This window comes from Propithecus coquereli, unplaced genomic scaffold, assembly GCF_000956105.1.
Source record: "Propithecus coquereli isolate 6110/MARCELLA unplaced genomic scaffold, Pcoq_1.0 Scaffold206, whole genome shotgun sequence".
NCBI lineage: Eukaryota > Metazoa > Chordata > Mammalia > Primates > Indriidae > Propithecus > Propithecus coquereli.
Window position 1 is genome coordinate 2,569,065 of NW_012145634.1, and position 27,283 is coordinate 2,596,347.

Below are 27,283 nucleotides of genomic sequence, written 5' to 3' on the forward strand. Positions count from 1 at the left end.
AAAAAATTTTGAGACTGTTATGTTCAATTTTGAATCTGTTATACAATCTCAATATATGCACAGTAAAAAAACAAAAAGAAAGCCCAGAAACATTAAAATTGTCTGCTCTGGGTCTGGAGACTAGTGGTATTCTGCATTAGGGTTCCCTGCTGGCTGCTGTATGTGATCAGAGGAAGGAAGATTGGGAGGCTTCTTTATTTATATGTTCATGGAAGAAGTTGGCTGGAGAAAGGAATGTAGATGGACAGGTCTGGCAGGATAGACAGACAGGCAAAGGAACGCACCCTTCCTGATGTGTTGTAGGAGGGTTGAGGTCTGTCATGAGCCAACAAATATTTTAGGAAACCCAAGTTCAAGTGATTTCTACAGGTTACTCTGATCCTGTGAGTCTACAGCTTGAATAGAGGAGGTAAATGGGATTTCAGATTTAAAGTGGATCACAAGAGCTTTCTAGGAAAGCATATTTAATAGCATCTCTGTGATGTGCACGAGTGAGCCAGCCTCAGGAGCCTCCAATTTCCTAAGTAAATCCCTCTCAATTAAACCGAAAGGGAAGAAAAACTGAAAACAGTAAATGGAGTCACAATTTTAATCCCATTTTGCCCTTTTCCATGTTTTTGAAATTGTCTTAACCGAAAGCCCATGTACTAACAGAAAAATGAGCAGAATATATGAATCATTTGTTTTGATAGCATTATGCTTAAATCTGCTTAGAACACTTCACACAATCATAGAGTTTGAATTTTCAATCCAATGTGAATTTTTTAAAAGGAAGCTTTTCAGACCTGATTGCCTTGGGAAAGCAGATTTCATAATTTGCTCTCTGGCCTTGCTAGAAAATCCATCTGTCTTTGCAATTGAATTTGCAAGGTAAAATCATTTTGAAGGGCTGTTCTTTTGACCAGCTCTTCTGCTTCTCCACTTTTTTCCTGTCCATTTCCAGGGCTCCCTCTTGGTCTGGGCAGACCATGCCACCTTTCATCCTCTCTAGGCTGAAGGAAGCATGCTGCTGTGGGAGTGGGCTTTGTCCTCAGGTCACACAGCTGAATTCTGCTGCACTTGCTGCCTCAGATTCTCAGGGGGGCAAATTAAGCCAGGGAAAAAAGCTCTGGGCTGGGAGGTGGTGGGCCTAAGTTTGGGTCCTAGCTCTGCAATGTAGTGACCATGTGGCTTCTGTGAGTGTCTTCAAAAGCAGGCTTGGCAACCCTGTTTTTGTTCTAGGATCAAATAAGATAATGAAAGTCTGAGGGCTTGGAAAACTGACAAGTACCATAAAATGTTAGATTGAATTCAGCTCAACAATACAACAGTTTTGAAAATATTGAATTTCAGGTTACTGAGGTATATCCCGGTAGACTTATCCAGTAGGCAGTTAGATTGATGAGACTAATGCTTAAGGGAGAGCTCTTAGCTAACGGTGCCTATCTGGGAGTCGCATCCTTGGTTCTTGGTGTCACGTTATTGAATGAGATCACCAAAGAAGAATTTTGTGTATTATTGACATTATTATTATTGCTACTACAAGTTTTTATTAAGAAGGGTTTCCCCTTAATCTCATTAATATTCATCATGAAATTGGGAGGAAGCCCATAGATAGGTATCTTTTAATTTATCTTCTTCATGATAAGAAACTGGTGAAGAGGATCAGTCAGTAAGCCAGATAAAAGTAAGGTTTCCAAGGCCGGGTGCGGTGGCTCACGCCTGTAATCCTAGCACTCTGGGAGGCTGAGGTGGGTGGATCGCTCAAGCTCAGGAGTTCGAGACCAGCCTGAGCAAGAGCGAGACCCTGTCTCTACTAAAAAATAGAAAGAAATGATCTGGACAACTAAAAATATGTATGTGTGTATATATATATATATATATATATATACATATATATATATATATATATATATATATATATATATATATAAAAATTAGCTGGGCATGGTGGCGCATGCCTGTAATCCCAGCTACTCGGGAGGCTGAAGCAGAAGGATCCCTTGAGCCCAGGAGTCTGAGGTTGCTGTGAGCTAGGCTGATGCCATGGGCACTCTAGCCCGGGCAACAGAGCCAGACTCTGTCTTAAAAAATAAAATAAAATAAAAGTAAGATTTCTAGTTTCTCAGTCTTTTGCTTAAGTTATTGGATACCAGCCAAAAGACTTTCCAATTAATTAGCTTTGATGATTTGTTTTAACAACTTCAACTGGATGACAGTGTAGAAATTGTGTTTTCAGATTATTAAATAGTAGCGCCAGAGTATAAAATTACATCAAAGCATCCAGTGTTTCTCAACTTGGTGCTGTTGGCATTTGGGGTATGATGGTTCTTCATCATGTAGGACTTTCCCACATTGTGCAGGCTGTTTACTATCCCTGGCCCCACCCACAGCCTGCCAGTGTGGTTTCCCAAATTTTTTTTTTTTTTTTTGAGACAGAGTCTCGCTGTATCACCCAGGCTGGAGTGCAGTGGTGTGATCATAGGTTACTGAGGCATTGAACTCCCAGGCTCAAGCAATCCTCCCACCTCAGCCTCCTGAGTAGCTGGGACTACAGGCATGTACCACCATGCCCGACTAATTTAAAAAATTTTTTTTGTGGAGACTGAGTCTCACTGTGTTGCCCAGGCTGGTCTCAAACTCCTGGCCTCAAGTGATCCTGCCACCTTGGCCTCCCAAAGTGCTGGGATTTTAGGCATGAGCCACCATGCCTGGCCTATTACCCAGATATTTTGACAATCAAAAATTCCACCTCTCACCCCCAGCACATTTCCAAATGTCCTGTAGGGTGACCTCCTCTTCTACATGCACACACTAATACACTTAAGGAAATAGGTTCCAGTCTCACATAACATGCAGAGGTTGGCTGTAATACTCTCAGAGTCCTTAATTTTGCACTCGCCTTAGATGAGATGCCCTGATCTCAAGTTCCCTTTGATACTTAGGAAACATCATGGCATCTAAGACTTACAGTGAATTATACTCCAGCAAAATAATGCTAGAAGGAGTGGCAGATTTTTTATTGTGTCGATAATATTAAGGACTATGGTAATTGAAGCTGTTTGGAATAATACCAATACCCTAGAAAATGGAGCATCATGCCATGGCATTCACTGTTTCATTTGATTTTCCTATTAGCCTTCTGAGATAGATGAAGACCTGAGGCCAGGAGAAGTAGTAACTTTCTTAAGAGCACGTGAAAGTGAAGTGATGGAGCCAGGAATAGAGACCTTCTGATTCTGGTCACAGAGCTTTTCTATCATAAAGCACTGTCTCCAAGTAACTATTAAATAGCACTACTGGATTATTAAAGCTGGTAGAATAGGGCCCAGGAAACAAATTGCAGTGCTTAGGCTGCAAGGTTGAGAAATGGCAGGCTAAGGGGGTAGGCAGATTACCAAGGCAAAGTCAACTGAGCATGCAACAGCTATAAAAAGAGTTTTTGACTGCTTGCTTGTTTATAACTTGTTTCATTCCACAAAGGATTTTATTTAGCTTATAATATCAAATGATGATACAATAGAAATAGAAAATCAAGATCAGGGAAAAGAACCCAAACATGGAGCACATAGGAGGACTAACATAGTTATTATAGCAGAGTTTCATGTTGAGTTAGAGCTTCCTGGTGGCTGAAGCAAAGAGAGAAATACAGTCATGCATCATTTAACGATGGGGATATATTCTGAGAAATGCATCATGAGATGATTTCTCATTGTGCAAAACAGCATAGAGTGTACTTTCACAAACCTTGATGATATAGCCTACTATACACCTAGGCCATATGGTAGAGCCTATTGCTCCTAACCTACAAACCTGTACAGCATGTTACTGTACTGAACACTGTAGGTAGTTGTAACACAATGGTAAGTATTTATGTATCTAAACAGAGAAAAGGTAGAGTAAAAATACAGTATTATAATCATATGAGACCACCAGTGTATATGTGGGCTGTTGTTGACCAAAACATGGTTGTGTGGAGCCTGACTGTACATGATTTGCACTACCTAGAAGATTGGAACACAGCATTTCTTGGGGGAAGGGAAGCTGAATTCTAAAAGAAATTTCTCAAGAGGTTTTTTATATAAAGGATTGTGGTGATAAAAATATATGATATCAGTAAAATTTTCGTAGCAGATTATAATAATCAGTGTGCTTTTTCTAATAGCAAACTTTAATCAAAAACAAATCAACTGCCGGGTGCAGTAGCTCATGCCTATAATCCTAGCACTCTGGGAGGCTGAGGTGGGTGGATCGCTCAAGCTCAGGAGTTCGAGACTAGCCTGAGCAAGAGCGAGACCCCATCTCTACTAAAAATAGAAAAAAATTAGCCAGGCAACTAAAAATAGAAACAAAAAAATTAGCCGGGTGTGGTGGCTCACGCCTGTAATCCCAGCTACTCGGGAGGCTGAGGCAGGAGGATGGCTTGAGCCCAGGAGTTTGAGGTTGCTGTGAGCTAGGCTGATGTCACGGCACTCTAGCCTGGGCAACAGAGTGAGACTCTGTCTCAAAAAAAAAAAAAAAAAACTAATCCGAGGGCATAATGATAACCCTTAATTCACCAAAACCTATTCTCTGTGAGTCCAAAGTAATTTGGTTGAAGTTTATAGATTTTAGTGGTCTCACTAGATCCAGGGCTAGAATTTAGACCAATCCAGAGGCCCAATAGCACCTCAGGAAACCTCTGTTAATAGGTATCTCTCCTGTCACACAGACTTTGTTGGGGTACTGTTTGAAATTGCAGGCTGTGACAAGGGCTTAAAGGGTTGATATTGGATGGTGCCAGGTTCTAGCATGGTAACAGCCTGCAAATCTTAGTGGCCTAAAACAATGAAGTATTATATTCATACAAAGCCTTCCACGGGTTCATGCAACCCTCAGGGCCAGCTCCCTAATCCAGGCCCGCCCTGGCTCTGTCTTCCCATAGCTGCTCCATCACATAGCTTCCGCGGTTGATGAGGGGGTGGGGTGGGGGGTACACGGAATACTGCACTTCAGCTGTTACACGCTTCTGTCTGGAAGTAACCCGTCACTTCTACTCACATTGCACTGGGCAAAGCAAATCACCTGGCTATGCCTTACTTCTCATGAGTCAGGAAATCCATATCTGGACATCGATGAGAACCAGATAGTAGGGAACATTAGTAAAGTCTACTACAAACTAGGAAGGAAGGAAATCCAAGCCCAGTGAATAGGATAAGAAAGTCACTCACAGGCAGAAAACGTAGGGCAGGATTGAGTGGAAGGGTATGTGGGGCTGCTTTGTGGCTGGCATAGCATAGGGAGCATTGGGCAGGGATGGCTGGGTTGGAGCTGGATCGAGAAAGCCCATAGATGCCACTTTAATTGGTATACGCTTTGTAGGCCAGAGGGACCCTCAGAAGGTGCTCCAGGAGGTGGGACTCGTCCAGGTTTCAGGGGCTTGGCTCAAGGGAGGAGCAGAAGCAGCTATCTTAGCATTTCAGTGATTCTTGAAACAAAAGAAATGTTTGTTTCCTATTGAAACTAACTCCTTGTAACATTCTCTGCATTGCTAACTTATGAGGCTGCCTCCCACCTCTTATTGTGATCCCGAATGAAAACCAGGCACACTTTGCCTTTTCCAAGCAGTGACTAATGGTGGGTCTTGGCCAGGCAGGCCCAACATATTTTTCACTCTGCTCTGGGCTTCCCACCAAGTCCCTCACGGTGGCCCGGCCAGAGCCGTTAGGGATGACTGTGCCCAGCACTTCCTACCTTATCATCCATCACCAGAGCACCCCTCGCCAGCCACCTCCTTTTTAATAGGTTTAATTATTACTTCCTTTGCTTCATGGCACAATTAATCTTCCCACTGCCTCAGGATTTACAGCTGCACGGGCCCAGGGAATTTCTGAGCTACTTACCTGCAGTCGTGCTCTTTATCCCAGGGAAGTAGGAAGTGGGGATATGTATGCAGGCAGTGGAATATTTGTGGGCTCCTGTGGGCTCCAGGCTTCCCTCTTTCCACTGCTCATTCATTCCAAGCCTTTGGGCTGGCGGCAGGAGGGGACTACAGAAGAATGGACCTGGAGGGGCAGGGTTAAGCAATTAGGACCTGTTTCTCTACATTTGGAGAAATAAATGTATTATAAGTAAATAATACATTTAGACTATAAAATGTAGTCTCTACAAAATGACTACATGTTATCTCCTCCAAGTTTGTTTGAAAAGATAGGTAGTTCCCAATGGAGCGTGCCTGTGGAAGGGAGGGGCGGCATACAGGGATTTCCTCGACTTTGTTACAGCAAAGCTGAGACAGAAGGGAAGGGCAATTGGGATCTGGGACAGAAGCGCCACTGAACTGTCAATGTCACCGAAGACATCCTAAACTGCTGTTGAAGCAAAAGAAGATAACAGGCTCATAACTTCACTTATCCTTTGGAGGAACAGGCAGAGCCTGGTGGGTTTAGTAGGAAAAGTAGACAGATGTAATTAAGTTAAAGGATGGCAGAATAGATGTGTGATGGCCTAAGAGTTCTCCAGGGGTGACGCCCACACGGATTCCATCTGCTTCCTCCTGCTGCATTCCTGAGTCCCTTAGGATTTGCTAGTCTCTAATGTATATTTCTAAGATCTCTAGACATAAATTTAGCCAGGCCATCCATCTGTTCACATATAGCTGCCAATAGCTTGGTTTGCCACAGCAGTATACTAACATTAATAAAGAAGAAGTGGGCACAGAGTCGTGTCTCCCTTTCACAAGAAGGCATTCCAGCCGAGGGGAGTGGGTGAAGGAACATGGACTCCTGAGACAGAAAGACCTGGGTTCCAGTACCAACCCTGCCACTTAGAGCCGTGTGGGCCTAGTGAGCTCTTGAACCTTCTGGGTCTCTGAGACCACAATATCAACCTGGCAGGATTGTTTTGAGGCATTAATGAGATCATGGAGTAGAAAGCCAGACACAGAGAGTTTCTCAAGAAAAGCTTACTTATCAGAAAGACACTTACAGCTGAAGTCAAATGACACATCATTTTGGAATTACCTGCATTAAAAAATATCTGTACCTTTGCTGTCCTCCACTGGCAAAGATAATGGAGATTTGTCTCCAGGTACATAGTCACCTGTAAATGTATTAGATAAGATGTCTAATTGGTTGCACTTCTTACACAGCACTTTGCCCTCATGCCTTCCATTCCAGCCATCTGTTTACTAACCAGGTCTGTCCCCTCCTTGTCACCCCCAGATTTGAGATATTTTAAATACAATGTAGAATAATCAAATGTGAAAACTTGAGAGGGAGAGGCTTCAGGGACTCTAAAGATGTCAGGGTCAGAATAATGGGTTTTCTGGAGAACCTGGGGCACCAGCGGAGGAGGATCGGGGGAGCAGTTGGGAACGTGCAGCGCTCTTCCTGTGAAGCAGGCTTTCTCAGGTGTTTTTATCATCCCTTCCCACCCTGCCTCTGTGATAGACAAAATACCACCCTATTCTTTAAGATTATTTGAAAAGAAAGGTACAAATCAAAACAATGGGACAAAGTACTGTGTTGTTTTCAGTCTACACACTTCCTCCCAGCCTCTAGAAGGATCTGGAGGCTGGTGTAGCTGCAGAGCCTGGTGACCATCTGATTTCTTTCCCTACTCAGGTCCCAGAGACAGAAAATGGGACTTAAATATCCACATCAAGGCTTAGCTACAAGGAAGAGTTTCCTGATGCAAAAGGGCTACAGAAGAATTGCAGTGAAAACTTCTCTGCATATCTTTTTTATTTAACTTTCTATTATGGAAATTTTTACAAATGCACACAGGGAGAGAGAATAGTATTAACGAACTCCCGCCTACTTATAACCTAGTTATCAAAATTACGCTAGTCTTGTTTCATCTATTTTCATAAACACACATGTGCGTGCGTGCACACACACACACACACACACACACACACCCCCGACTGGAGTATTTTTAAAATAAATCATAGACACTGTGTTGTGTCATCTGTAAATGCTTCCATATGCTTTTCTAGCTGATGAGAACTTTACAAAGCATAGCTACTGTCCCATGTCACACCTAGAAAGACTAATAACAGTTACTTCACATCTCCAGCGTATCCTGAAAGCAGATGGACGGATACCACTAAGGGTGCACACGTCTGTGAGTCCTCGCCTCAGCTCTGCCACTAACTCACTTCCTCTTGCTAGGCCTTGGTCACACTCTCTAAATACTGGTCATACCGTGCTTAGATACCATGTTATAGTTTACAAAGCATATTGAGAAATACTATTAAGTTTCTCATACCATGTCTTTGAGATGTGAGAGGGCCTTTTCTAGTTCCTAAATCCTGTGTTTCCTCTGAGAATATCTGGTGATTTGGCTAGGATGGAGCAGAACTCAATCTCTTTGAAAGCAGAGGGAAAAAATAGATCAGCTCTTGAAGCCCCATTTGGGTTGTGCTCTATTAATAATCATAACAGTATTTTCAGTAAATGAGAAGAACGCTTCCATTGCTTGTGGAAGTACACTGAGGCCTTACTTTCAGAGAATTCACATGAGAAAAGGCAGCCAGAATTCACTGCTAAGAGGCTAAACGTTCTAGTTTTTATAGTTTTCTGTTCACATCTCCCCAGGTGTTTGCTGCTTATGGCTAATAATAAAAGCAAAATGTATTGAGCACTTACTCTGTCCCAGGCACTAATGCTAGCTGCTGCTAAGCATGATCTCATTGGCCCTTTGAAATACGTACAATTATTCCCATGGCAGTGACCATTCCTGACCCATAGGTGGAGGCCCGCTGTGGCGATGTATAAATTCATAACCATGTGTCCTTCCTCCACACGCCCTTGTGAGAACTCCGCTTTGTGAGAATCTTCTGCCCCACTAATCTTCATTTAATTCCCCTCCCTACAGCACGTTGTCACCTAGCACGCCCCTGCTGACAGGCCCTCTGTAAGTCTTCATCTGAATGACGGCCCTGGAAAATCAAGCTGTGGTCTCGAAGGGGAAGGAGGATCTGCAGATTATCTCCTCAGCATGTGCATTCACTCTGCTGGCAGCTCTCGGGGCTGCTTTTATGTTGCCTCAACAAAGAGAAAGGCTGCCAAGAGTGTGTAATGTTCCGTTCAGAATTCCCCAGGCTGGCAGCGGCTGGGACAGCAGAGACACAGGGAAGATGAAAAATTCCCAGCTCGGCCGCATCCATCTCCTCTTACCCTCGTCTGTGTGTGGAAGTCTTTGTTTTGAGAATCTTCCTCTGATTCTTTATAGGCCCTTGGAAATGTAAGATGAGGAGGCAGGGAGGAGAACAGGAGAGTGCTTGGAGAAGCTGGCTGGAGATCAGATCATTTTGCCATAACCAGCAGGCAGTTTCTTTCACAAATCATTGAACCCTGGGTAGCCATTATCATCCCAACTGCTTCCTATTAACTAGCCCAGACTTTGAAGGCCATGAGAATAAGAGAAATAGAATTCCTTTACTTTCTCACACTCTAAATACTGGTCATACCATGTTTAGATACCATGTTACAGTTTAAAATCATATTGATACATACGATTATGTTTCTTATACTATTTCTTTGAGATGATTATAACTTGACCTTATTAGTAAGACAAAACAAAAAATGCCAAAATATTTTCAGTTTAAAAAAAACCAAGGAAACAAAGGCTCAGAAACATTAAGTGACTATCTCAAAGACACTCAGCTGAATGAGGTGGGAGCCAGGCTTGTAAAACAGGACTTCTGACTTAGAGTCCTGTGCCTTTTCTCTTATACTGTACCTTCCTGATGCTAGCCAGGTTCCTATAGACTGGGGTACAGTCCCACCCTGTAGGAGGGTGGGGGCTAGCAAGGAGATCCGCCTTTGGTGGCTATGGACCATACATGAAATCCAAGCTTACTCTGATTGCCTCCTCTGAAGGTCTCTCACTGCTTGCTTCCTGTTATCGTTTTAGTAACCAAGTGATGACATTGGCTTAAAAAATTATTGCAGTAAAATCCAGAAGCTGTGGTGGGAGGGAATCATTGCAAAGGCATCATTGTGGGAGAATGTGCTCCGAGGGAGATGCACGCACTTCTGCCGGCCTCCCCAGCTCTGGCTCTGTTCATAGCTGTGGACTCATGGCTGGGCAGATATTTTGCCCCCCACTTTAGAAATGATGAAGCTGAGGAAAGAGGGAGTAAGTGATTAATTTCTTCTAAAGATACCTGGAAATTTGAAATGTAAAAGTTGCTCTTTAGCTAAAACTGGTTTAGGAATACATGTTAAATTCAGGTCTTTAGAACTGAAATGTTTCTGTCATTGATAATTTTTCATCATTAAAAGGATTCTAGGTGGTGCTAAGGTATTATTTCCTCTTGAAAAGCTTAGATTTTCTAACCTTGAAACAGGTTCTGAAAAGCTGTGATCCTTTTAGCTAGGATGCTAGTGATTGCCAACCCAGGAGAGTGACCGAACCCCAATACCCAGGAATGTTACTTGTCTTATTGGAACAGTCCAAAAATACTTTTTTAAAACCACAGATTGTGTTCATCATAGAAAAAATATTTAAAATACAGACAAAAAAAAAAACCCTGCAATTCTACCACCCAAAGATTATTACTGTTAACATTTAAATAACCTTTTTGCTATAGGTGTATATTTAAATGTAACGTGTATATATATACACATGCTATTAAAGTTCTTATAAAATGTATTATTTTGTGCCCATATGTCCCCTTAGTATATTACAAATTTCTTCCCATGTCAATATATAAACTTCTACTTCACCATTTGGAATGTCACCATGTTTATTCCATTGTATTTATTTAGTTTTAAATCCTAAAGGATTTATTTAGTTATTTTTAAATTATAAGATATTTTTCTCATTAAAAAATATTCAGAAGAATTATCATAGTTTATTTAACCTCTGCCACCTTAAGAATTCCCTTTCCTGGAAGCACATTAATGATTTCAGTAACTAATTGAATTTCACTCTGCAGTTTACAATGTACTTGCCCATATATTATTTCATTTGATCCTCACTATTACCCTGTAAGGTTGGTATCGTGACTATTATTTTCTTCATTTTATAGATGAACCTACATAGAGCTCAGAAAGGCTAAACGATTCAGAGAGATGGCTGGGTCCCAGGTCTAGGCATGGCTGCTGTGGCAGGGCAGATCTCCACAGCAGGCAGGGGAGGGAGTCAGGACCAGCACAGTGGCCGGCAGGCTCACCCTGCACCTCCCCCCACCCCACTCCGACTTCAGCATTGATCATGTGTACTGCCTATTCGTTGCTTGACTGTCTCCCTTTCGACCTTGTATGCTTTCTGAGGTCAGAGACTCCTGTCTTCATTTCTCTCTCTACCCCTATTGCCCACCATGAGTTCTAATGTACAATAAATATTCAGTTGTTTCCTGGGTGAGTGAATGAATGAATGAAGGATGTCATAGAGGTAAGCAAATTGTGGAGGCTGGGTTTTGACAGCTTCCTTTTTCAGTGCCTCTATTTTCAGTTCAAACATTTTAACCAGTTCCCATCTTGGTGTTTTTGAGTTTTTGTGCTTCTGCAGATTTTAGTCACCTCTGCAAAACTCACATATTGATGCATAGAAAAGTATGTTCAAGATCAAGGGCAAAGAGAAAATTGCTTGCATACTTGGTTTTCTCCACCTTTTCTATTGCTGGCCCCCACTCCAGCCCCAAGTGGGATGAACCGGGCTCTCCTTAAAGCCACTTCATAAGTTACCATTATATCTTTCATTTGGAGCAACTTTATAGTTATGTTTATACATCTCATTTTTTTTCACACCTCTATTATTTTATTCCTCTTCTATTTTGATGCATACTTATTTTATCGGCTTCTTTTTTTCCCCCATATGGATATTAAGTTCTTCCAGGACATTATTGGAAGAGATTTTCCTTTCCTGGTTGAATATACATCTCATTTTGAATTGCTTGTTAAAACAACAGCTTAGTTTAGCAGCTACAGCATAGTTGATGAGAGTTGTTCGAAGCATTATTACTGTTGATTGTAAAAGCAATATAGCAGAATTACAAGAAATTTTAGAACAAAAATCACTAAAATCCCATCACCTAACAAGGCAACTATTTTTAGTCTTGCATAATCCCCTCAAGGCCTTGTCTGTATGCACATATTTATTTTCTAGTTGTCACAGGGAGCATGTAGCATTGTTTCCTGCTTTTTTCAGTTGACATGATTATAAGAATATTTTTTCCCAATTTTCTGCATAGACTTCATAATTATCTTTTTAATGACTACATAATCCTCAATTGAGTTGATATACCAAAATGTACTTACACAGTCTCCCGGTGGTCGGCATTAAGATGTTTCTGATTTTCCACTAGTCCATAATGCTGCAGCAAAGATTGTCATACATATTGTTATGCAAGCTTTCATGTTTGTTGAAGGATTTCTTTGGGACACTTTCCTTTGAGTAAGATTGCTGGGTCAGAATAGGATCGTGTTTGTGGGTCTTGCCATGATGCTTATACAAAGGTTGTTCCTGTTTATGTCCCAGCTGTTGATGTGTTTACCAATTTCAGTGCAACCTCATCAGTATAGGGGTCATGTTTAAGTTTTTTTTTTGCTAATTTGGTAGACGTAAAATGGTACTTCAGGGTTTTATTTTGCATTTCATTGATTATTAAAGAAAATTAGCATTTTCCCCTGTGGTTACTCTTTGTGTTTCTTTGCATGTGAGTTGTTTGCTGGCACTTAAAGGTCTTTGCCTATTTTAGTAAATTGGGATCTTGATTTTTTTTTTTTTTAAATCCAGTGAAATCTTTACACACAATAGCTATTGAACTTTTTCATATGTTTCATATATTTTCCAGTGTTGTGTTTGCCTTTTAATTTTAGATCTGTATTTGTAGTACAAAATTTCTCATTTTTATAATCAAATCTGTCAATGTTTTTTTCTTTTGCTTCAAAGCTTAGAAAGCTATCCTCCCTCTGGAGAGATGATAAATATTTAATCCTACCTTCTGTTATTTTAAATTCTTTAATTCATCTGGATTGCACTTTACTATAAATTGAGTTGCAAATTACATTTTTTTCAAAGTTGCTAATCAGTTATTCCAATCTTCTTCTGTTCTTTCATTCTCAGGAATTATACACCAGATGAAAGGCGATTATGACACTGCACTGAAGCTCCACAAGACCCACCTGTGCATCGCCCAGGAGCTGAGCGATTATGCTGCCCAGGGTCGTGCCTATGGGAATATGGGCAATGCCTACAACGCTCTGGGCATGTACGACCAGGCAGTCAAGTACCACCGGCAGGAGCTGCAGATCTCCATGGAAGTGAACGACCGTGCCTCACAGGCCTCTACACATGGGAACCTTGCTGTGGCCTACCAAGCCCTAGGTGCCCATGACCGGGCCCTGCAACACTATCAGAACCACTTGAACATCGCCCGGGAGCTGCGAGACATCCAGAGCGAAGCTCGGGCCCTCAGCAACCTGGGCAACTTCCACTGCTCTCGGGCAGAGTATGTCCAGGCTGCCCCCTACTATGAACAGTACCTCCGGCTTGCTCCTGACCTTCAAGACATGGAAGGAGAAGGGAAGGTCTGCCACAATCTTGGCTATGCCCATTACTGCCTTGGAAATTACCAGGAGGCGGTAAAGTACTACGAGCAGGATCTGGCACTGGCCAAAGACCTTCATGACAAATTGAGCCAAGCAAAAGCTTACTGCAACTTGGGCCTAGCATTCAAGGCTCTGTTGAATTTTAGTAAAGCCGAAGAGTGTCAAAAGTACCTACTGTCCCTAGCCCAGTCCCTGAATAATTCCCAGGCTAAATTTCGAGCCCTAGGGAACCTGGGCGATATATTCATCTGTAAAAAAGATATAAATGGTGCAATAAAGTTCTATGAGCAGCAGCTGGGCTTAGCTCATCAGGTAAAGGATAGAAGACTGGAGGCCAGTGCATATGCAGCCCTGGGCACTGCATACCGAATGATCCAGAAGTACGACAAGGCCCTGGGTTATCACACGCAGGAACTGGAGGTATATCAGGAGCTGAGTGACTTGCCGGGGGAGTGCAGAGCTCATGGGCACCTGGCTGCTGTCTACATGGCCCTTGGGAAATACACAATGGCATTCAAGTGTTATGAAGAGCAGCTGGATCTAGGGCAGAAGCTGAAGGATCCGAGTCTAGAGGCCCAGGTCTATGGCAACATGGGCATCACAAAGATGAACATGAATGTGATGGAAGAAGCCATTGGCTACTTCGAGCAGCAGCTGGCCATGCTGCAGCAGCTAAGTGGAAACGAGTCTGTGCTTGACAGGGGCCGGGCCTATGGCAACCTGGGGGATTGCTACGAAGCCCTGGGTGACTATGAGGAAGCTATCAAATACTATGAACAGTATTTATCTGTTGCCCAGAGTCTAAATCGCATGCAAGACCAAGCCAAGGCTTACCGGGGTCTAGGAAATGGACACAGGTAAAAATGACAGAGGACAAATGTTTTCGATGGTTCTGCAAAAAGGGCAGTTGTGACAATAATGGCAACTTCATGTCTGCACGGCAGTTTATTCATTCTAACCGTTCTTTGAATTAAGCAGGTGATATTATTACCCTTATGTTAGGGAAGAAGAAACTAAAGCCCAGAGAGGTTGGGTTAATGCCTAAGATCACACAGCTTAAAAGGGACAGTTGAGAGTCACACCTAGGGCTCTCTGACTCTAAATGCAGTGCCTGTTTGACAGCATTATAATGAGCAGGATAAAAGAGATAATAGGATAGGAAAGGTGAATGAATCACTTTAACTGATCTTTTCTGAAAGCCTCCCCCATTATATGAACGTGTTTATTAATACATCTGTACACACCAATTACTTGGACCTCATTGTGTTGCTTTTAGGAAAAGCCACCTGATAATAGGGGGAGTGAATAAACATGTACTAGGTATTATGCATCGTGCTAGGCACCTTGCGTAGGTATCTTACTGAATAGTAATAGCAATTTTGTATCTACTGTGGGATGTGGGATTTATTATCACCAGAAACTGAGGCTCAGGGAAAGGAATTCCTGTGCCCCACACAACTGGTTTGGTCTGCTGCCAGAATCCATGTTCCTCCCACTCTTACCATGTCATCTCTTAGCAGCACAAAAAGACACACTTGGCCAAGCTGATGCTTTTCTCCTGGATATGGGGAACCCAAGAAGGTGTCTGTGTTTGCAGAATATATGGCCCCCACCAGATAGGCAGGGGATTAAGGCTCCTGGAGTGGAGGAAGGGCAAGGGTCAAACTAAATCTTCACCCACAGAATGCTCTGAGAAGCTCAGGGTGAAAGATTTATAGCCACTGTAAAGTGATTTCAAAAACATAGTCTAAGCGGTAGTGGAAATTGGGAGGCCCAAAGAACCAAACAGTTCACTTGCTATCATTGTGCCTATTAATATATTTTATGTTTCCTCTGGGGTGTATATCCCATCGAATCTTGAGCTCTTGGGAAGGTCACTAAGGGATGACTTTTGAATTGCTTTCCAGATTATGAAATTCCTCTGCATCTCACTCTAAGGGCACATGATAGATTTTAGCTAGAAGAGGAGTTAAGAGCTTCTATAGTAAGTGACAGTGACAAATGCTTTTCATTTTCTCAGGGGCTTTAGCATGTCTGCACCTGCACAAAATAATATCATTGCTTTTGTGTCTACATCCCCACAGGGCAATGGGGAGCTTGCAGCAAGCCCTTGTGTGCTTTGAAAAGAGGCTCGTGGTTGCCCATGAGCTCGGGGAGGCCTTCAATAAAGCCCAGGCTTATGGAGAGCTGGGAAGTCTGCACAGCCAATTAGGGAATTACGAACAAGCCATTTCCTGCCTCGAACGCCAGCTGAACATTGCTAGAGAGATGAAGGACCGAGCCCTGGAGAGTGACGCGGCCTGTGGCCTGGGGGGCGTTTACCAGCAGATGGGGGAGTATGACACAGCCCTGCAGTACCACCAGCTTGATCTACAGATAGCAGAGGAAACCAACAACCCCACATGCCAGGGCCGAGCCTATGGGAACCTGGGCCTGACTTATGAATCCCTAGGCACCTTCGAGAGGGCTGTGGTCTATCAAGAACAGCACTTGAGCATTGCTGCACAGATGAACGACTTGGTGGCCAAGACGGTGTCATATAGTAGCCTTGGAAGGACACATCATGCCTTGCAGAACTATTCCCAGGCAGTCATGTACCTACAGGAAGGTAGGTGAAAAGGCCCATTGTGGTGTCTTGATGTACTTGAGCTCAAGTACAGAGTCAGAACGCGAGACTCAGAAGGAAGCATGCATGGTGTTAGTGGCCACCTCTGCATGGAGTGAGAGTCTCAGGCCACATTGTCAGTTCAACTCCAGAACCACAGTGTCCCTCACCAGGTGTCCCTTGGTAGTACTAAGGTGTTTCCTTGTCCTGAATACCTTACCCTGTTCTCTCTGGACCCAGATTGTCTTACTCTTCCCAGTGACAACATCTACTGCTCATCAGCTGCCCAAGGAGCTAATACCCTCCTTGGTTTCAAATGCCTATATGGGGTGAACAATATATTCTTACAGAAGATGAATCACGTAAGATTTCCTCCTCTAAAATTCTAAGAGTCTGCATCTGAAGAAAATGCCCATCTGCTCCAAGTTCTGTTGTCCCTCTAGAAAATATCTAAACTACCAAAACCATATAGAAGTCAGTTCTGACATGGCAGCTGAAGTCCCATCCAGAAGCATCAGTCTGAAGGTCACGCTGCAGTAAACCAGGCTTCCTTCCCAGTGTTTATGACCTGCAGCACTTGGGCTGGTGCCACCGTAGGGTCTTGTTCCAGGCAGGCCTGGAAACTGGAACCTGGCCATCAGGTGCCACGCAGCTTCCTGAGCACGGCTGGTCCTTGGACTCTTCCTTCCTCCCAAAGCACGAGTCCCACAGCAGTGTGTTCACCCTCCACCTCTTTACACCACGTGGGGCTTTCCACTCTAGAAGGCCTGCCCCTCACACAGACACACTGGATCTCTCACCCTATAAGGGAAAAGGGGCAGATAGGATGCTTTCAGCTCATTGAAAGCATGGAAAGGAAAGAGTTGCTGATTTTAAGCAAAAATTCTGGTTTATATTAATAGTTTCCAAGGGGCTTTGCATGTACAGTTTATTTAATCTGATTTAATTCTCATAATAACTTTGAGAGGTATACCTTTTTATTTATATCATTTTTGTAGCTAAGTCATCGGAGGCTCAGAGAAGTACGGTGATTCGATCCTGACTGGGTGGTTAGTTAGTTAAGGAGTAAGGCTCAGCCTGGGTTTTCTGACCCAGGAAATACACCCTGTCCGGAGTTGTTTCTAACCTCACAAGAGCAAGGCTGGGTTGGGCAGTTGTATCCCCTGCTCTCCTGAGCCCCAGCGGGGAAGCCTGGAGAGAGGGAAGCAGGAAGCAAAGTGGGGAATGGGCAAGGGGATGATGGTCTGCTGCCCTCCTTTGCGCGGCCCAGAGATTGTGCTGGCTTGCAGGCTGAGAGGTTACTGAGAGGCTGGAAGCAGCTTCCTAGACCTTGTTTGGCTCCCACTCTGTCCAGGCGGGGCTCTGCCTCAGTGTGTTAAATGGGAACGTTGGCTTTTCATTTCCTAAAACTTGACTGTGGTAAAATGCCAACAGACAAGGAATGATTCTCAATTGAGTTTGTGAAAATGATTAAATTCAGGCCCAGTGTATGACAGCTTTTCAGCTGTGTTCTTTTGTACTTCCTGAAGTACTGTTTCCATGAAACAGCTGGTTTACCTGAGACATCGTAACATAAGTCTGTATTTATGGAAAACATTCAAGTTAATTTTTATTGTTTCTTGTAATTTTTAAGTCTTGCAGAGATCTAAAACTCCTATTTGTAGCCACTCCATAGCGTCTATTTCATGGATGTGTTCACTAGAGAGCCGGCAACCAATGTCTTCCCTCGTGGGCCACACCAAATTCCTCTTTTCGTGATCTCTGAGCTGGTACAGGTGCAGGATGCCTGCAACGTGCTTTCTGAGTGCTCTGAGTTGGGTCTGCAGCTTCTTGCAGTGACTAGTTCAGCTGGAAACCACCCCAGTGCTCTCTCTCCTGGCTTTCCGAGGGGAAGGGGCTGCAGCCGGCATTGCCCTGCCCCAGTGCAATAGAATCTCACTGGTGGGGGGTCGGTCTGAGTCTTTTGAACAAGCTCACCAAATGATTTGGATGGACACCTCTGGTTAAAACTACTGATCTCATCCAGCTTTTTCTCTTTTTGCAAATGAGGAAAGGGAGCCTGGAGCAATTTAGTGACTTACAGGAATTATATAACCAGTCCCTCACTAACTAGGCTCCAGGAGAGGTGGATGAGTGGCTCAGATTCCTAAGAGGCAGAAGCAATAGAAGACAGGCGCCATGTCTGTCCAGTGGGCTTGTAACTCTTCATTACTGAACCTAGTGAGTGTCCTACATGCTGGGGAGACAGCAAGAACAAAGCAATATCCCTGCGCTCACAGAACGTGCCTTGTAAGGGGGGTTGCCTCAATGATTTTATTTCTGACTCATTGACCTTGACCTAGCAGGGACATCTGTATTGAAGATCAGTGTGGTTAGCTGGTTGAAGGTTAAAATAACCAGTATCCTCCTGGTTTCCTCCCAAGAACCATCTTCTTTCATTCATGTGTTATCCTATTCTGTGAAAAAATGTGAATTCTGTTTAAAAATGTGAATTATTGCCAAGGCACAGTGGTGTGTGCCTGTAGTATTAGCTACTCTGGAGGCTAAGGCGGGAGGATCACTTGAGGCCAGGAGTTTAAGATCAGCCTGGGCAACATAGTGAGACTACATCTCTTAAAAAAAAAAGTGAACTATTTGCAGATATGATTTTTATTACCCAACGACATGATTTAAACTTAAAATATTGTTTCTAAGTTTTCTGAATTATGTGCATTTTGAAATGTGTATTTTATGAGCTCGAACCTGAGTATCACTTTTCTCAACCTACTCAGTTCCTTTTCTGAAATTGCACAGTCCCAGCATGATTAGAGGCAGGCTGCCATCCACCCTGAATTAGATTAGAAGAAGGAAGTCCTTCCTTTGTGTGTGCATTTGTACTGTGGGATCCTTCATGCTGTCTCTGCAAAAGGTAGCTTCTGTGTACAGAGAGCAGGATAATGAGGGCAAAGTGACTCTGAGCACTGCTCAGTGACCAATACAATAAATGACTGCCTTCAGATTTGGCTCTCACAAAACCCTGGAGGTTGCTGGTGTCCTGAAACCCAGAAGCTTGCTGTGGGTAAGTGACCCAAACTGCAGGTGCCTATCTAAAGCTCTCAAAATAAGGACAGCCTCATTTAAGGCTTTTGACTTATAATAGCATTTGTTTTGCAACCCCACGGAGGTGCATCAAACTCTCAGACTTAAAGGAAAACCAAATTGGACACGAAATATGTCAGTAGCATCGGTGACAGAGGACAGGGTCAGGGTGTGTACATATTCTGCTTTCAGGAGAACGTTATATGTGTCTCCCATCAACACTGATTAGATGCTGTGCACGTGAGATAGGAAAAAGTATTATCTTGGCTTCTGCATTTAACTGTCAGGAGGAGCTTTCTCAGCCAAAGAAACAGATAAATTTATCAGCAAGGAGTTTTCATTTGCAAAGCTAAGGATTTCACATCTGGGAGGGCGGCCAGGTTAGGTTTCATTTGTTTCAGTGTTTCTGCCTGCCCTGCAGACCTGTCTCCTGCTGATAGCCATCGCCTAAACTTTTGCTGGGGCATCTTGGAGTGTCCTGGAAATGTCGCTCCCAACACAGAATTTGAAGAGAATGCTTATTCTGCCTTGGCTGATTCAGCTCTTGTCCTGCATTTTATGTCTGTGTTGTTAACATTCTTTACATACACCTGAAGCAAAATTAGCCTCCAGGACTCCTCGGGAGAGTGGAATTATCTGTCTTCTATGTTTCCTTAAATTTCTCTATCTGGTTTCAGGTTTAAGGTTAGCTGAGCAACTGGGCCGAAGAGAAGATGAGGCAAAGATCCGCCATGGTCTTGGACTCTCCCTTTGGGCTAGTGGGAACCTGGAGGAGGCCCAGCACCAGGTGAGCAGAAAAACCCCTCACGCAAGTGGGTTTTGTTTGCGGAAGCATGGAAGACCTTGGGATTACTGTCCTAGTAGTGATGACATTTGCCAGAGGTGTTGACCTCTACCTTTGAGTTAATGTACAGGATCTCCAACCTGTACCAGCCCAGAAGTGTTTTCTTGCTAATTCATGTGATATATTTCTCAATAATTTCTTTGGAATCCTTGTTTTATGTGCTGTTGCTCCTCATTAAACTTTAATGTGAAATTATATTCATTTCATAACAGAAAAGTAAAAGAATTCATAATTATGTATTTAATGTCTGTAGGTTTCTGGATGTATCAATAGATACAATTTCTCTCTCTGTCTCTCTCTCTCACTCTCTCAGGATAAGTCTGTGTTTCTACACATGTACAGATAGTTGAACAGAGGTCCATTGTTATGCTGGCTCTGGAGATGAGAAAGATCCAGAGAGCTATGGGCTTCCTCTGTTAGGTAGGAGTAGTGAGATGGCCACATCTGAGATCACACGCTCATCCCGATAGCCAGTGAACGAGTGCTGGGGAGCACTGTGCTAGGCAAACAGGGGACAAGGACAGGGAGCCAAGGCTCCTGTCCAGAGTGCTCACAAGCGATGAGGATGTGATGTGACTGAATTTGTGCCATAGCATCCCAGCACGTTAGGGTATTTTATTGTACTCTTAAAACTATTAAAGGCAATTTAAAGAATTAATTCTCAAAAAAAAAAAAAAGAATTAATTCTCTACTTTCCTGGTTATAAGAATTAAAACTTGTATGATATAGTGAATTTTCAATTTTCATAGTACTTTCACTCACTGAATTTATGCGTCGAAATAAGCCCTGTGAGGTAGAGTAACTATCCCTTTATAGAAAGGAAGAAACTGAGGCTCCAAGTCTTGCCAAAAGTCACACAGCAAATTAGTGGCAGACTTAGGAACACATACCTCCCTCTTTCTTACCTCTCTCCTGGTCAAAACCCCTAAGCCTAAAAATCCGGGTTTTTTTTTTTAAGTTTGGATAAATTTAAAGTTTGATACTGAGTTTCCGGCATATAACTATCAGAGTCAGAAAAGCCTTGTAGCCTCACTGCTGGACAAGTGTCTCCGTTAGGAATGTCAGTTGTCTGGTCCTGGCGTGTCTGTGTGAGCAGGTGTGCTGCTTGGGGAGCTGACCCTGGGCACTGCTGTACAGGGTAGTGCCTAATTTGGCTTTACAGCACTGAACCCCCTCAAAAAGCTGCCGCCCCCCAACGTGTGGTGCTCTCTTCTGCTCAGCCTCGTCGTTTCCAGCATGCCTTTAGCACACCCGTGCCCGCTCCCGTCCTTCCTCACTGAGAGGCAGGCAGGTGGTGAATTATGGTTGCCTGATGACAAGAGGAGAGGCTTTGTGTTTGTTTTAATAAAAATCAGCACTTAGTTGGATTAATAGCTGATTTTTTTTATATCCTTCAGACTATAAGTTTCTAATCCCTGTCTTTTAGATCCCCTTTATATGTCAAAAATTGATTACGTAAATTATAATTTACCGGGTATGGTCTGATGCCTTTTCAGGTCCACACAGACCTACATGGAAATAAAGATTCTTTCTTTCAAACCTTTAAAAAATGTTTAGATTGTGCACCAAGATCTGAGCCAAAGTTGTCTTTTCTGGTGAATGATGTTCTTCATCCCTACTTGCAGCTCTATAGGGCATCGGCCTTGTTTGAAACGATCCGACACGAGGCGCAGCTGAGCACGGACTACAAACTCTCCCTCTTCGACCTGCAGACGTCGTCCTACCAGGCCTTGCAGCGGGTGCTTGTCAGCCTAGGTGAGAGCACTTGGGCTTCCCGTTTGTGTGTGTGCATGTGCTGCCCGTATGTCCAAGGTGTTTAGTGACCACTGTGACAAAATATAATTCGTTGTCACAAGAGAATACGAAGCCGCAACTACAACCAGCCATTGAACATCCACTCATTTATTCAATGAGTACCTACCAATGAGCACAGTAAGTGCTGGGTAGAGCACCTACTGAGTGCCAGCCCTGGGGATTTATAGTCAAGAAGGCGGTTGCTGACTTCAAGAAGCTCTTAACCCGTCAACAAACATAAGTCATTGAGTCCAGGACAGTGCGATTGGCACTAGGATAGAATAAACTCAGACACTGTGGAAACAAATTTGCTTGGCTGGCAGGCCCAGGAACCAGAGAAGGTGTCCCCAAGACAGGGACACTTGAACCAGGTGACTTCCCCCTAGGTTCGCTCTCACCACCAAGACCTGGTTCAAGCATCTAACCAAAGGAAAGTACCTGAGAAGACACTTGATCTCTTCTCTGTTTCCTCAGCCACACGTCTTTCCGTGCTGCTGTCTAATAAATGTTTTTGCCATCTGGGTCTGCCTCCTAGGCTGTGACAGAGTCAGTGATAATTTTCCCAAGCCTGTGTGCCCATCACAAGGGAACAGCATGCATCTTCCTTCACCTGGCATTAACTGTCACAGCCAGCCCCTTCCAGCCCCTCTGTCATCTGCCTCTCCTGGGAGATACTTGTTGGAACTAACACAGTCTTCGAAGCTGGATGTTGAGGTCTTTTCAATAGCCTGTCTTTTGCTGTCTGTATAGCAATATGCAAATTTCCTCTTGGAAAATGTTTCTATTAAATGTGCTCATTGCCTGGGATTACAATTTATCTATTATAATCACAGTTAAGTCTGTCTAGCACTTTGAGGCCGATTTTCCAATGTGCACAGAAATTGTCCCTGCTGTTCCAGTTAATAACTTAATAGAGTAAAAGAAGGCCTTTGCATGTGCACATATAAACCTCCACTTTCTGCTGATACCAGAGCCACAGGAAGCAAGGCATCCTTGAAGTGCTATCAGGGCTGCAGCATCTGGTCTCCTGCTTCTACCTGCTCTCTTTGGGCCCTAGTTCTAGCAACTTTTTCATATTTATATTTATGACACAAGTAAAACCTCTGCATTGCATTCCTTCAGTACTTATAAACAATCCTCACTTGGAAGTATGTTGCTTTACAGTTTTTGTGCTTTAATATTGGTGCATTAGCTTTTAAACTAGATTACAGACAAGTTTCTTAGAAGAAGTGGGGCTAGAAATTGCATTGAAAGACTGAGGAAAAGCTTGAAAGAGAGAAGCAATTTTAAAGAAATAGAGACCTCAGAGGTTTAAACCCTTTGCCCATGGGGATAAGGAAGAGAAGTATGTGGGAGCCCAGAATGGAATGAGGTATCAGCCTCAGCAGTAATACTACCACCTGATATACATGTGGTGCTTTAAATAACCTACCACGCATCTTTACAGGCAGTGCCTCTTTTAATCTTTACAATAGCCCTTTGAGATAGGCAGGGCAGCTATGACAATCCCTCTTTTGAGACAAGGTCAAAGGAAGGGGAAAGGGCACACCCAGGAGGGGGACCTCCATGCATAAAGAGATGGAGGTGTGATTTGGGGCGAGTGGGGAGATGGGGCTGGACAGTGTGATGCATAGAGGGGCTGCACCGAGCAGAGGGAGATGGCCAGGAGACATGTCTTCTAGATCTCATCTGCCAGTGCCCAATCAGAGTCGAAGTTGAGCAGGGAAATGAGAGGATAGCCAGAGTACAAAGCATCAGGTCCAGAGAACCAAGTGAACAGGGTATGATGTGTCAGAAGCCAGGTCAGGGAGCAGGTTAGGCTGTGAAGCAGAGAATGTGCAAGGCTGAGGACAAGTGCACTCAACTAGATTGGCTCTTTTCTGCGGCTGCAAGACAGGGGAAGGTCCGATGGCTTAGGGTCGTGTAGAATTAATCACATTGAATCTAAAAACATGGGGTTTTATAATCGTGGACACTGCACCTGCCATCTGCGGCAGGGAGTTGAATTTGAAGCAGTGTGACTGAGATTCTGTCACATATTGGAGAGCAGAGGCAGTGAGGTTTCTGCCCGGGATCCAGTGGCCCTCTCTGAGTAAACACACTCACTGTGGCCTGCTTGGCCTATCCCTTTGTCTCCTAGGCCATCATGATGAAGCCCTGGCTGTGGCAGAAAGAGGACGGACAAGGGCCTTTGCCGATCTTCTGGTGGAACGACAGACAGGACAACAGGACTCCGACCCCTACTCCCCAATCACTGTCGATCAGATCTTAGAGATGGTCAATGGCCAGAGGGGACTAGTGCTTTACTATTCCCTGGCTGCAGGCTACCTGTACAGCTGGCTGCTGGCTCCTGGGGCAGGTAAGATCTCTTTCTGTGGGAACAGGACAATGAAAGCACTAGAACTGGGAAGGGATAATGAATAGAGGTGCAAGAGGTACATTATCCTAGATCAGGCTGAGGAGCTGATGTCAGATTTTAGCAAAACCTCAGCTGTGGTGAATAGTCCATGGTTGAGCATTCAATTAATAAGACAGCCCAGCTTTCTCATTCCCCTCCTGTTGAAAGTGGAAATATTTATCAAGGAAGACTAAGAGCAGGAGGATTAATTTCTCTAGTGTCCCTATTTGTCAGCAGCTGTTGTTCATAAGCTAATAAAGTGATGACTACAAGTCCTATCTTTTTCTGTCTATATCTGTGTTTAATAATTGTGACCCTTTGTCATAGTAAAGTTAAAGATACTAAAATGATAACAGCAGCTCTATCACAGAATATAAATAAGTCTTATGCTTGAATTTTCTGAGTTTAACAAAACCCATTTTTAACCAGTTCTGTTGTAAATCTGTTTCAGAAGTAAAAATCCTCTTTGATTAAATCAGCATTAAATGTTCAGGCTGTAACAGTTTCACTAAATACAGAAACACTAATTAGCTGTTAGGGCCATATTTTTTGCATAATAAAATGCTGATGGCTTTACCATGTTGGAGACATACCAGATCCAATTAGAGTTTATTGACTGGGGAAGTGGATCTTATAATTGGGAATCTTGAAGAATGGGCTTCTTGAATTTCTGTAAGCTAATTTCAAAAACTTTAAGTGCCAGGGAGAATTGACAAGGTTTTCTTCATTATGTTTCTATCCCTTTGATCTAAAAAAAAAAAAAAAATGATGGCTGGATGACAGCTCCCAGATGCTTCTTGGGTTCTGAGCATTTGTGCCTACACATTCTATGCCTCAGCATTATTTTTTATAGCCTCTCCCTTTAATTCCATGTTCTTTATGGGCTTTCCACAAAGAACATCCTTACCTCTGATCGTTTTTATGCTAAAGGTTTTAAGTGGTGATTTTCATGGTAACTTGGTGAATGAATGTTGGCCACAGTGGAATCCTTGTGTGTCCCAGCTCCCAGAGTGGCACTAATACTCGTGAGGACGAGGTTGATGACAGGGAGGTATCAAGCTCTTTCTCTCTGTGGTTGTTACATTCAGGGGACATGATTTAACAGGTGATATATCCAAAGCCCTGTAATAATGAGCCATGTATAATGAGGCTCCTATTGTTTCTTTTTCCGTTCCTTTTTGCTCTTAATGAGGCTCTGAAGCTTTCACTGGGGGCTCTAATCCAATCAGAGAGGACCAGCATTTCCCAGAGCTGACACACCTCATTACCATTTGAGAGTGTGGCCTATTTATTGCCAGAAAACCACTGTGGCTCGCCTCAGTTTCATGCAACCATCATTTTTTGCTCCTTTAATCTATTAATGACCATTGGCCATTTAGTCTTATTTAAAAATGGTTTAAGGTGTTTTTATGTGGCCTTTATACTATATGTTTATTATGATTTGCTTTTGTGAATGCTTTTGTGGCCAATTTCCATTTGGCCAATGATATTTTCGTTCAGGATTTCAGTTTCTGCAGAAAATATACCTTGGCATGCCATGCACTAGTCCTAAAAGGAGACTTTCCCTAGTTAGTTCTTCTAAGAAACATCTGTTTTGGAATACATATGAAGTAGTCATAATTCCAAGAGCTTCTGAAAATACCATCAAAAGCAAAAGCTGTAGTTTGAAATTTCTGGTTTCAAACACCAAACCTGCTGGTAAAAGCTATAAAAAGGGCACTGACTAAAATAGAGGGCTTCTCAAGAAAGCCCTCTTGAGACCTTGGATTTCAGGATGCCTTCACATGGTTTGCAGGATGGCATGCTTGTTAAAGAAGTCAGTCACCTAGCATCAGCATTCCTGTTCCCTGCCTTTGACTTCTCCTTCCTTCCACTCCGATCATGTATAATGTCGGCTGTGCCTGTCTTGCTTCAGGAATTCTGAAGTTTCACGAACACTACCTGGGTGATAATACAGTGGAAAACTCCGGTGACTTCCAGGCCAGCAGCAGTGCAGCCCTTCCAATAGCAACCAGCTCAGCCCTAGAGCAGTACATCGCCAGTGTCCGGGAGGCCCTGGGGGTGGAGTCTTACTACTCAAGGTAGGTGGTAAAGTGTTCTGAAGCCATTTGCAGATAAATTTCAGGGTTATGTTTTGGTAAATATCCGATTTGTACTAATGGAAGAGATCTTTTGGAATTCACACGTTTGTGCTCAGTCTCCTCACAGTTGCTGCAGCAGAAACAAATATGTGTCTCTGGAGTGCAAGCCCCTTAGTGGTCTGTTTTTATTCTTTTTGGTAATTTTCCTTCAAACTGAGATGGATCTCATCAGAGATGCCCATTCTCTAAGCAGGTTTGTAAACTGTTCAAACATAAGCATGACTTTGAATTTAACATGCCAGCTAATTACACCTGAGATTATTTTTGGTTGTAAACATTATAATGAGTTTGTACTATAGCTGACCACCTGTTTGAGAGAGTAATTTAGCACCGGTGACAGGACATGTGCACAGATCTGTGTGTTGGGGGACTGAGGTGAAGGAAGTCGAACTCCTAAATACGAAGAATAGAGAAGGGAACTGCTTTTTGCAAAGGTTGTAAAAGGTGTAAGCTTGTAGAAACATTTTCTCATAATGACTGACTGTTTTACATGTGGAAAATAATTTCCACGGACACTCTGCTTCTGGGGAAAATCAAAAGAAGAGGGTTCTTTAGAGCTGGGTTGTAACCAGATTTCCCAGGCATCAAAGTTTTCCAGCCAGTGATTAACAAGTGTCCAGAAGATCTGTGTGTCAGAGAATCTGTTGGGTCCCAAGAACATCTGCTTGTCTCCTACATGATTTCATTTGTAATTATGAAGATCCTGAGGTATCTCCATGATTTCTTTAGAGATGCTTAACCCGACTTCTTAGTTTATGGTGGTCATTACCAGCAGCTGGACTGATCTTTGGGGTGCTTATGAAGTCGGGAGGGAGTTCTTAGGTGAAAAACAATTATTGGATAATATCAAGATTGAAAGGGCTGTAGTGGTCATCTAGTCTAACCCCTTTATTTAACAAA

The 27,283-nt window shown here is 43.2% G+C and overlaps 1 protein-coding gene across 1 annotated transcript in view; it reads left to right on the forward strand.

Annotated features, from left to right (window-relative positions):
* Positions 1–27,283, forward strand: part of TTC28 (tetratricopeptide repeat domain 28) — a 690,486-nt gene that overhangs the window by 572,883 nt on the left and 90,320 nt on the right. Inside the window, exons 7-12 of the mRNA XM_012644090.1 lie at positions 13,039–14,380; positions 15,608–16,131; positions 19,884–19,993; positions 21,676–21,805; positions 23,985–24,203; positions 26,158–26,323. Of these exons, the coding sequence (XP_012499544.1) occupies positions 13,039–14,380; positions 15,608–16,131; positions 19,884–19,993; positions 21,676–21,805; positions 23,985–24,203; positions 26,158–26,323 (2,491 nt within the window). The remainder of the gene's footprint in view (positions 1–13,038; positions 14,381–15,607; positions 16,132–19,883; positions 19,994–21,675; positions 21,806–23,984; positions 24,204–26,157; positions 26,324–27,283) is intronic.